The sequence below is a fragment of the Raphanus sativus genome, unplaced genomic scaffold (assembly GCF_000801105.2).
Source record: "Raphanus sativus cultivar WK10039 unplaced genomic scaffold, ASM80110v3 Scaffold0838, whole genome shotgun sequence".
NCBI classification, from domain to species: Eukaryota; Viridiplantae; Streptophyta; class Magnoliopsida; order Brassicales; family Brassicaceae; genus Raphanus; species Raphanus sativus.
This window is the reverse complement of record NW_026616153.1, coordinates 17039-28282: the sequence shown is the minus strand read 5'-3', so window position 1 is coordinate 28282 and position 11244 is coordinate 17039. Positions and strand designations below refer to the sequence as shown.

The window sequence follows — 11244 nt, the reverse complement described above, 5'->3', positions numbered from 1 at the left end:
CCTTGTGGCTCTTGACCAGCCTCATACGGGAGGATTTGTGAATGATAACCCGAGGAACGGTATCTCCATTGTTCCTCCGGTTTCAATGGCACTGATACAAGTAGTAGGTATTACTGAGGAAGGTGCTTTTCTGAAGGCTGCTTCCAGATTAATTCTGTTTTAGCGATCCACAGGATCAACCTTCAATATATCTGCAGAGAATAATCCACAAGCTGCCTTTGATGATGCTTTTGAGGTAAAAAAAACTGTCAAAAAGTTTTATACGCTTGTGATACATCACCCATCCTTTTTGGTCAGACTAAAAAACAATTATCCATATGACTACAATTGCAGATTAGCTTGATGACATTTTCTTGATTAGTTTTATTGATTCTTTTGCTGTATGTTCACCTGTAGCATTCTAATAGTTGTTTCTACAGTTAGTCTGTTCATTCTTTCATTCTTTCATCGGACTCCTCTCTACTTAATTCATGTGACAATAGAGTATAGCGAGTTCGTAATTAGCTGATGCAAAACAGCAGGACTAAGATGTAAGATGTAAATATGTAATGATCAATAGGCAATAGCTAATTTTACTCAGAGTAGCTATAATAGTAAAGTTTTAAGCCTTCCTTTGACTCCTTCGACTTCCATCAAGCAAGATGATCCACAAGCCTCGAAAGAATATTTGCCGGCTCACAAGACTGTACGGATAAGGATGTTAAGGTCTTTAGCACAGAAAATAACATTTCTGCATAAGGATGTTACTTGTCAGATGTATCCTAGTCAATGAAGCCAAAGTGTGACTCGAAGTCTCGAACACAAACTTTTTCATACACAATTCAAAAGGAAATCATATAATTGCAATTCGTAAAATTTATATAAAGTAGTTATAAACAAAGCATATCTCAAAGTGAGGAATATACACAAATATGCCAATGTTTGTAGATAATAGCTGTAACATTCTGGTAAGGACCTCGTCCTAAATGGCAAATAGTCCAAAGCATATGGTTGTTGGTTCGCAGACTCATCCTCTGGCCTTGAGCTCCGCAAGCCTCCTGGACAAATCATCCTCATCGACTTTCTCCTCTGTCGCAGTAGGGATAGCATGAGCAGCAGGCTGAGGTAATCCAACAGAGACTTCAAGACCATAGTCATCTGCAACCTGCTGCATGAGGCTGTTGACTTCGCCTTCAGGAGTGGACAATGATGTCGAACCAGCCATAGCGTTCTCCATGAACTCAGCTTGGACCTCCATGTTCACAAACTGCTTCTCAAATGAATCCATAGTCTCTGACATCTTCTGTAGATTACCTGTTTAATTAAACAGAGAACATATAAGAACCCAATGACATCTACTTAAAATTGTCTACTCTCGCTCATGCTATACGTTCTCCTCCCTTCATGCTATTTTCCTCTTAAACAAACCTTTCTCTCTACTCAGGAAGAATCTATGCAAGTCCACATTTACCTAAACCCTAACTAATGATTAGCAGACAGAACCAACACTACAATCAAACACACTTTGTCTGCAACATACAGAACCCCAAATTGCATTCAATACAACACATTGAATCAGAATCTACTTAGACTTGTCTACTCTGTGCAATACATTCTCCTTCCTTCATGCTGCTTTCCTCTTAAGAGAAGAACTATGCAATTGAGACCAAAGGACGTTACTTTCCTCTTGGGTTTCCATAAAGACCAAACCTTTCTCTCTACCCACAAAGAATCATACAAACCCACATTCACCTAAACCTTAATTAACGATTATCAGCAAATTCAATACCGCCTAATGACGATCCAAAAATTACCTGTGGCGAGGGAAGACTCTAGGGATTTGACGATGTTGGTCATGGATTTGGTGATGGTGGCCATCTTGGCCTGAGTGTCTAAGCGAGCAACGACAGCGTCGAGGCGAGAAGCGAGGCGGAGGTAGTTCATCTGCTCGCTGCGTTTACGAATGGCGTTCTCGGCGTAGATCCGAGCACCATCCATGTTCCCTTTCTCGATGGCCTTCTTGACCTTGAGTTTCTCTGCCTTCTCCTCTTTCTCGCACTTCCTCGACTGCCGTTGGAGAGATTTGGAGGTGAATTTGAGGTCGAATATCTGGTTCATTAGCTTATCTGTGTTACCCATGTTTGATCGATTTGCTTCTACACCTCCCTCCTCTGGGATTCGATTTGGATCTATCCGAGAAATTCACGAAACAGATAATTAGGATTTTATTCGAATTTGGAATATATCTTCACGCGTTATTGACGAAGAAGAAGAAGAAAGCAGAAGGAATCTAATTAAGTGGGCCCCTTGAGTTTGGTTTTCCTAAATCAGATCGGGCTTGGCCGGTTCAATCTGCACGTGATTGTCGGTAGTATCCGGTTTAACATTTTATCCAACCTATCTATTATGAACGGCTGTTACAGACACGCGCGCATGAATAGAGAAAAGAAAGAAAGAGGCATACGTGTCAGTAACGACTCAGCACCGCCGATGGATGAGTAATCATATGCGTGCCAACTCACGAGCTCCTTTTCAAACTCAATCCCAATTTGGAAACCAAAGCTCTGTCTTTTCCCTTTTCTAGAAATGTTTCTTGTACCTGAAGCAATCAACCCCAATGTTATAAATTTGAGGCGTAATAAATTCGATATATTGGCATGGAGTTTTGAGACATTTTAAACTTTATTCCATTTATAATCCAGAAGCCGTACGTAGACAACTAAAAGTGAGAAAAAGGTAGAAAAGATACTACTGATCAGCAACGTTCACGAAGCAACCAAAGAATCACGAAATGGATGGAAGCAATGGAGAGGAGCGAATCGTTCACGAGGTTGCTCTTGTAGTTCCTAAGAGGACTCGAGAAGAAGAAGAAGGAGACTGTGTTGAAGTTTTGGTGACTGAACTAAAGAAGAGAGGGATGGTTGTCGATAGAGTCGTTGGTCTCGCAGATGAGTTTCTCAAGGTCTGTATTTTTTTCTACAGTTGTGAAAGTCTCTATGTTCACTTATTACTCTTGTCTTAATTTTCATACTAAAACACTGATCTGGAAATTGAAGAGGGAGTGTCCCTGTAAGAGTGAATTGATAAACTTGCTAATAGTGTGACTTATGTATCTCTCCTTCAGTACCGTTTGAAATAATTAGAAATCAAGTATTACTTTCAGGTAGCAGCTCCTTTGGAGACCTTGGAGAGTGCAGCAGCAGAGCTTCATATACGTAAACCTACTCGTCTTGGTAATATCTTACTGGTTTCTTGTCCTAATAGCTAAATTAATTTGATAAAATGAACATATACTAATTTGCAGCATCACATATCTTCTCTTGTCTTAATATTTTGATGGTTTGTTAATTATCTCTCATTTTCAGGAATGGATCTGCCCTTTGAGATGCAAGGGTCTGAGGCTTTCATTCAGCAACCTGATGGGTCTCTGTTCAGCTGGTTTGAACGTTTTCGTTGCTATCAACACCTTCTCTATGGAATTGTAAGTCCCGAGACTCTCCAACTCGTCACTATGTAATCCCCCTATTACATGTTTTCAATTGCTCAAGTGTATCAGTTTACAATGTTACTGTTTCATTACTGCTCTTGAAAATACAGGTAAATTGTTATGGACACGACGTTACACTGAAACTTGACGGCAGAGAGCTTTGTTGGGCAGCAGGAGAATCATTAGTTAGAAAGTTGGAATCAGAGGGCGTCATCAAACAAATGTTTCCTCTGCATGGTAAGCTGTTTAGTCTACGTTTGGTTTGCAGATAGTCTAGACTCTTAAGTATGGTTTAACATTCTCAATAAAAAAAAAACATTTGTTTGTAGATGAACTGAAGAGGAAAGAACTTCTCCCAACTTGGGCTTTAAACTGGTGGAACTTCACAAATCAACCAATTGATAAGATCTACTCTTACTTCGGTGCAAAGGTAGGCACAATAGATAAATCTAACTTGCTAACAGAAAGCTTTTTGTATGAACCTCATTAAAGAGAAATATCACAGATTGGAGTCTACTTTTCCTTCTTGGGAATGTATACCCAGTGGTTACTATTTCCAGCCTTGCTCGGATTTATTGTCCAGATGGTTGATTTTGGGTAAGTTCTAAGTCCTGTTACAAGCTCTTAGACATGCCCTGCTCATCCACAATACCTTGTATGCTATTTTTCTTTTGTCAGGTCTTTGCAGTTTCTTGTTCTCCCAAGTTTCTTTGTCATTACCACACTCTGGGCTGCCTTGTTTCTTCAGTTCTGGAAACGTAAAAACGCTGCTTTATTAGCTAGGTATGATTCTCCTCCTACACTGATGCTAAACTTATTGCAACAGTTTGGATTCTCTTACCAACTAGTTCTCTTTTTCTTAGATGGCAGATAAACTGTTTAGTTGGTCCCAGTCAAGGATATAGATTTCTCGGAATGGAATGGAGCTCACTTCCCTTTCCAAAGGAGCTTGTAAGGAATCTAGGAGATGAGAAGTTCAAAGAGAAGGAACCATATCAAAGATACGAATGGTTTGCTTATCGCAAGAGGTTTAGGAATGATGTTCTTGTTTTCATAAGCATTATCTGCCTCCAGCTTCCATTTGAGCTTGCGTTTGCTCACACTTACGAGATGATCACATCCAATACAGCCAAGTGAATTAGACCTTACTCATGTAGCTAGTTCGCTACTACCAGTCCTGTGTTAGCAATTTTGTTAAGACCGTTCCGTGTTGTTTTCAGGTTTGTATTGCTGGCTATCTACCTTCTAATCATTCAGTACCTCACGAGGTTGGGAGCCAAAGTGTCTGTCAAGCTGATAAATCGAGAGGTGAACGAGAGTGTTGAGTACCGAGCTAACAGCTTGATTTACAAAGTAAGAGACAACATTGTTTACAAGGTTCTTTTCGTGTACTCAATAGTTTCTTGTTTCTGATCTTTGCTATGTTGCAGGTCTTTGGGCTCTACTTTATGCAGACATACATTGGGATCTTCTACCATGCTCTATTACACCGAAACTTCATGACACTTCGACAACTATTGCTCCAACGGTTGATAATCTCACAGGTAACAAAAAGTTACTGCTTCGTTAGATACTCACTCTACTGTGAAAATGTTTATAGTAATATGTGCTTGGGACTCAACTTTCTTCAGGTTTTCTGGACCTTGATGGATGGTTCTTTGCCTTACCTTAAGTACAGCTACAGAAAGTTTAGAGCTAGGTACACCCTTTGCTTCATTCACGAGAAATCTTGAGCAATATTAAAACTGCTTTCTTTCTTTCTTTCTTTTTTTCCAGGAAGAAGAAGAGAAATGAAGTTGGACCATCAACAGGAAAAATACAAATATCCTCAAGAGTTGAGAAGGAATACTTCAAGCCTACATATTCAGCAAGCATTGGCGTAGAACTTGAAGATGGACTATTTGATGGTACTTAAGTTATCAATTGTGTGATTGATTAATGTTTTTTTGATGTAGCTTGAAATGGAAACTTCATTCTGCTTTATGTAGATTCACTCAAGCTGGCCTTGCAGTTTGGAATGATCATGATGTTTGCTTGTGCCTTCCCTCTTGCTTTTACCCTTGCTGCAGTGGTAATAATTAACATGTGGTCAATCAGTTTCATATTTAGCTTTTGGATTTTTTTTTTGTTGAATATATGTTGGTGTGTACAGAGCAATATAATGGAAATAAGAACAACTGCTTTAAAGCTATTGGTCACATTGCAAAGGCCTTCTCCTCGTGCTGCAGCAACAATTGGAGCTTGGTTAAACATATGGCAGGTGACTTGGATAGCAAGGAAAATTAGCTTTATCATGTACTGCTGTTTTAATCTCGCTGCACTGAGTTTTTTTTTTCCTTGTGTGTTTTAGTTTCTGGTAGTAATGTCCATATGCACAAACTCGGCGCTCTTGGTATGCTTATACGACAAAGAAGGAAAGTGGAAGATGGAACCAGGGCTGGCTGCAATTCTCATCATGGAACATATACTCTTGCTTCTTAAATTTGGACTCTCTCGTCTTGTCCCTGAAGAGCCTGCTTGGGTTAGAGCCAATCGTCTGAAGAATGTGACACAAGCACAAGACATGTATAGTAAACAGCTCTTGAGAAGCAGTTCTGGTGAGTCTACCCCCATGGTAACACCTGAACAAGAACAAAAACAACAACAAGAACTGAAGCAATCGTGAGCTGAATACATAGAACCAAAGAACATCAAAAGGTTTGTTTTGTGTTTGTGTGACAGTTTGATCTTTTTTTTTTGCGTCCTTTTTTGCATAAAACATGTAATAATGAGGAAATCCGTTGTTTTGTTCGTAAATACTTTGAACTATGAGGAATTCAGTTTTAACATACTACATGTTATAATTGAACTCAAAAGAAGAAAATCCTCCTATATATTCAATGTTTTTTTTTGTTTTCTATCATCAACAAACAAATGTTGTCCTGTAATTTTCTATCCTTTTGAAAAAAAAATTCATTAACCAAATCCAATCACTAATAGATGTATTTAACTCATAAAATTCTCTCAAAATCAAAACAAAACTCAATAAGCATGAGTTACTAAAGCAGAATGCAAAATGAATTCGGAATCACGATGACATCCCTGGAAGGTAAACGCACTCTGAGACCACTCTATGAATCCATTAACCGTCTTCTGATCCCAAATCCCAATTAAAATCTGTGCACACCAAATCTCAGTTTCACATTCCTCAGCATTATAACTAGTCTTCCACCAAACTATAACTCTCCTGTCTTGGCCAGAGTTCGTCACGGAAATAAGATCATTAGAGGATAATATTGCTTTAAGTCCCCGAACTGTAGTCCACCAAGATAAGCCACCGCAACGTAGTTCACCATCGCGAACCACAAACCACAACTTTTTCTCTAACTCTACCGAGGACAACCTGGTGGAACAGAAAGAATCTGAATCTAGGAAGCAAATCTTAGAACTGTAATAGCCTTTTTTACTTCTGAGATTGGGTGTTGTGGGCTCCCAAGTTTGTGTGTTTGGGTCGTAAACCTCTCCATAGTTCTCGTCTTTGGTAGAGTATACTCGCTGCTGCAGCCTCCAATCACATAGATCTTACCGTCCATCACCTTAACGACTGCTTGTTTTATAGAAAGACGCATGTTGAGGAGTTTACGCCACTGATGAGTTTTACAGTCGATTAGAAACACTCTTTTGCTTCCTTTTTTTCTTCCATGCATTCACCACGATTTCACCGCCGATTATGTAAGTACAAGAACCAGTTGAGACAACACTCGAGGACTTGAGATGTTTGTAGGGAAACGAAGAGGTTGGTATCAACTCACCTTGGGAAAGTATGAACCACCTAGGATTAGGGTTACGTTTGTTATTGAGGTTTAAGCAGACGTGGAGGTACTTCTCGGGTCTTCCGATGAGTGATCGTGCGGCCTCGAGGCCAGGCGAAGCGAGGAGTGAACGGAAACTCTTGGAGACAAGATATAGAATTGGATAACTGGTTCGAGGGATCCTTGCCAGAGTGTTGAAAACGATGTCGTGCGGTAACGACAAAAACGACGGAGGAGATGACTCTGATGATGATTCTTTCTTGATCTTCTTCATCTTGTTTTCGTTAGGTTTAAGTTTAGGGGTTTTGTGCAGCGCTCTAGTTTACTATCAACTTTTAATAGGGGGTTTCTGGCTTTGGTCGGGTTAATTAAGTAAGGTAGATATTTTGTTAATCTCTAAACTAACTTTTATTTTTCTTTTAGGAAAACCTCATAAAACTCGGTGAGTAACGTCCATATGCACAAACTCGCGCGGGGCTCTTGGGCGGATGGAGAAATTGATTTGGTATGTGGCACCAGTGTAACAAAAGTTTAAACTAAGAGCATATATATAAAATTTAGACAAATTGCTGAAGAAAAAAACAAAAATTTGGGTGGGGCACATGCCACACCCTTTGTCTATCTAGGACCGCCCCGCCTCTTGGTATGCTTATACGACAAAGAAGGAAAGTGGAAGATAGAGCCAGGGCTGATTGCAATTCTCATCATGGAACATATACTCTTGCTTCTGACACAAGCACAAGATCTCTCTCGTATTGTCCCTGAAGCCAATCGTGTGAAGAATGTGACACAAGCACAAGACGTGTATAGTAAACAGCTCTTGAGAAGCAGTTCTAGCGAATTTGCCTCCACGGTAAAACCTGAACAAGAAGAACAGAAAGAAGACTAGAAGCAATCTTGACTTGAATATATAGAACCAAAAAACATCAAAAAGGCTTTTGTATGTCACAGTTTGATGATCCCTTTGGTTACATCCTTTTTTCCATAAAACATGTAATGATATCTTGAAGACTTGTATGGACAGATGTATCTCCTGTTTTGTTGAACTCTGAGGGAAACATTTTTAATATATACGTTACGGTTGAACTCTAGCGAAGAACGGCCTCCTAATATATTCAATGTATTTTTTGCACCATCAAACAAACAAATGTTGTCCTGTAATTTTCTATGCTTCAGAAAAAAAAAACCATTAACCAAACCCTTTGTAGATATAAATCACTAAATAAATTTATTGACTAGAATAAAACAAAACTCAGTAATCATGACTTACAAAAGCGGAATGCAAAAGGAATTCGGAATCATCATCATCATCAGATTCATGACATCCCTGGTAGGTAAACACATTCTCAGACCACTCTATGAATCCTTGAATCGACTTGTAACCCCAAATCCCAATTAAAATCTGTGCACACCAAATCTCAGTTTCACATTCCTCAGCATTATTATTAGTCTTCCACCAAACTAAAACTCTCTTATCTTGCCCAGAGTTCGTCACCGAAATCAGATAGGATATTGCTTCAAGTCCCGTAACTAAAGTCCACCAACATGAGCCATCGCAACGTAGTTCACCATCTCGAACCACCAACCGCAACTTTTTATCTGTTAGCACGGACAAGGACGACTTGGTGGAACTGGAAAATCTGTGGGTATAAGGCACTTCGTGGAACTGTAACGACTTTTTCGATTAAGGAGATCGTTTTTTGTGGCAGTTGCGAACTCCCAAGTTTGAGTATTTGGGTCGTAAACCTCTCCATTATACTTAGAGTAGTTGCTGCTGCAGCCTCCAATCACATAGATCTTACCGTCCATCACCCTAGCGACTGCTTCTTTTCGAGAAAGACGCATGTTGGGGAGTTCACGCCACTGGTGAGTTTTACAGTCGATTAGAAACACTCTTTTGCTTCTTTCGAGTCCACCGCCGATTACGTAGGTCTCAGACCCAGTTGAGACAAGACACGAGGAGTTGAGATGTCGGTAGGGAAACGAAGGGGTTGGTATCAACTTACGTTCGGAAAGTATGAACCATCTAGGGTTAGGGTTGTTTTTGTTGTTATTGAGGTTTAAGCAGACGTGGAGGTACTTCTCGGGTCTTCCGATGAGTGATCGTGCGGCCTCGAGTTCAGGCGAAGACAGGAGTGAACGGAAACTCTTGGAGACAAGAGACAGAATTGGATAATTGGTTCGAGAGATCCTAGCCAGAGTGTTGAAGACGATGTCGTGCGGTAACGACAAAAACGACGGAGGAGGCTCTGATGATGATGACTTCTTCGTCATCTTGTTTTGGTTAAGTTTGGTTTCAGGGGTTTTGCACTGTGCTCTTATTTTTACGGCCAACTTTTATTAGGGTTTCTTGCCTTGGTTGTGCTAACTAAGAGCATCTCCAATGGTGTTACCACCATTGGAATCCTTAGCATTAGTTTACTATTTTTTTTTGTGTTTGAATAGTTAAGGATTCATCTCCAAATTTGAAGTCCAATGGTGTTCTCCAATTTGGAGTTTTTAATACTTGTGAAAAAAAAAGCTTTGGCAAAGAACAAGAACAAATAAAAGAACAAGAACAATAACAATCCAGATAGTCATCCTACAAGTACACACACAAATAGATAACGAATTACTTCCTGACATCAAATAGCATTCATGAAATACATAGCAACTAAACTCTGCTACCTGCACTTGGAAGTAGATTCCCATGTCAACGAGAACATTCTTGACATCAACATGGTTTTCCAAATTCTCGCCAGTCCATCTTGTGTGCGCCTCTGTTTCTGCCTAAAACAAATTAAGAACAAAGCAGTTCCATTACTGGTGTACCAACTCCGTATATACAAAGCAAAACTGAGAAAGGTTTCGATGAAGGTAGAGGGAATGGATGAATTACCTTATGTGCTTTTACACGTAAAATCAGGTCTACTTGATCCACCCCACCTAGAAGAAGAAGAAGGATAAAACTACCTTATCATACAGTCCAAAATGAATCCTTTGGAACCAACAAAGAGTGCAAACGATAGGGAAGTTGGGTTTGCTTACCCAAGTTGGTCAATAGCGATGACCCTGAATCGAGAGGCAAGGGCATCAAAATTACGGAAGAAGAAACCTTGAGAAGCACCGTATCCATGAACCATGACAAGAGTGGGAGAACCTTCCTTGGCTTCAAAGGTGATAGTGTTGATGTATCTAGACTCGTTGCTAGAAGACCTAAACCACCTGACTTTGGAGCCTGGTGGTCCTGAACCAATGTTGACTCGTTCTTGTACATAAGGCGTCATGAAGATTATTCACCCACCCCCAAAATTAGAAACTTTCAGAAATTAAAAAAAATCATAAAGGCGTGATCTTTATGTGATAAGAAACAGAGTAACTAAAACAGAGTAATCATCAAGCTCTCATAGATCGATCTGTATCTTTATAAATCTTCTCCGCAAGTGTGCTTTAACACTTCATTCTTCAGCAGCTTTCACTTTCTAAAACTTCTACTCGATTCAGAAGCACTAACTAAGACTAAATCATCATAAATATTCATAATCATCAAATGTCAGGTTTTGATTACAGCGACTTAATAAGCTCACCTGATTCCGTCAATAACGGTGTCAATCCGCCCGTTTTCTACCGGAACCCCGGAGCAAGAGTGTGGCTCAGGACCTACGAGACGCCGGAGGACGCGGTGGTGGCGTACGACCGAGCGGCGTTTCAGCTCAAGGGATCGAAAGCGAAGCTGAACTTTCCGCATCTGATCAGGATGTGCGAGCGGAGAGATTGAGAGAGAGCCAGGGAGGAGAGATAGAGAGAGAGAGAGGAAGAAAGAGAAGGTTAAGGATCAAGTCCTTCCAATCCTTCTTGAAGGATTGATCCTTGGTTAGTTAAACCAAAATATTATTATTATATTTCATCACGGAAGAAAGAGAAGGTTAAGGATTCGTCACGGACCGCTGTTGCGGATGGTCTAAGTAAGGACTTATTCTTGGGTTCACCCCCTAGGGTTTAGGTTCA

The 11244-nt window shown here is 40.1% G+C and overlaps 3 protein-coding genes and 1 pseudogene across 11 annotated transcripts; 1 reads left to right on the top strand and 3 right to left on the bottom strand.

Annotated features, from left to right (window-relative positions):
- Window positions 1–837: 837 nt before the first annotated feature.
- On the bottom strand, window positions 838–2227 carry LOC130503158 (ESCRT-related protein CHMP1B-like). Its single transcript, XM_056997828.1, has 2 exons — window positions 1794–2227; window positions 838–1293 (listed from the first exon to the last, which is right to left on the bottom strand). The coding sequence occupies exons 1-2, from the start codon at window positions 2116–2118 to the stop codon at window positions 1007–1009; spliced, it is 612 nt and encodes a 203-aa protein (XP_056853808.1). The 5' UTR covers window positions 2119–2227; the 3' UTR covers window positions 838–1006.
- A 528-nt stretch (window positions 2228–2755) lies between these two features.
- Window positions 2756–6368, top strand: LOC108816584 (anoctamin-like protein At1g73020). The gene is made up of 15 exons (XM_018589154.2): window positions 2756–2941; window positions 3143–3212; window positions 3345–3460; window positions 3577–3703; window positions 3796–3896; window positions 3972–4063; window positions 4145–4249; window positions 4330–4599; window positions 4687–4819; window positions 4897–5010; window positions 5098–5165; window positions 5243–5373; window positions 5455–5537; window positions 5619–5726; window positions 5817–6368. Exons 1-15 carry the CDS (start codon window positions 2771–2773, stop codon window positions 6129–6131), a joined length of 2004 nt encoding a protein of 667 aa, XP_018444656.2. The 5' UTR covers window positions 2756–2770; the 3' UTR covers window positions 6132–6368.
- On the bottom strand, window positions 6188–8319 carry LOC130503155 (putative F-box/kelch-repeat protein At2g44030; annotated as a pseudogene).
- A 206-nt stretch (window positions 8320–8525) lies between these two features.
- On the bottom strand, window positions 8526–11196 carry LOC130494756 (putative F-box/kelch-repeat protein At2g44030). 9 transcript variants are annotated; one of them, XM_056997819.1, is made up of 4 exons: window positions 10285–11196; window positions 10136–10182; window positions 9925–10026; window positions 8526–9838 (listed from the first exon to the last, which is right to left on the bottom strand). In XM_056997819.1, exon 4 carries the CDS (start codon window positions 9529–9531, stop codon window positions 8860–8862), a length of 672 nt encoding a protein of 223 aa, XP_056853799.1. In that variant the 5' UTR covers window positions 9532–9838; window positions 9925–10026; window positions 10136–10182; window positions 10285–11196; the 3' UTR covers window positions 8526–8859. The 9 variants fall into 9 exon arrangements, with proteins under 9 accessions (XP_056853799.1, XP_056853800.1, XP_056853802.1 ...); XM_056997820.1 differs by having other exon boundaries at window positions 8526–10026; window positions 10285–10555; window positions 10824–11196; XM_056997822.1 differs by having other exon boundaries at window positions 8526–10026; window positions 10285–10504; window positions 10824–11196.
- Between the last annotated feature and the right edge of the window lie 48 nt (window positions 11197–11244).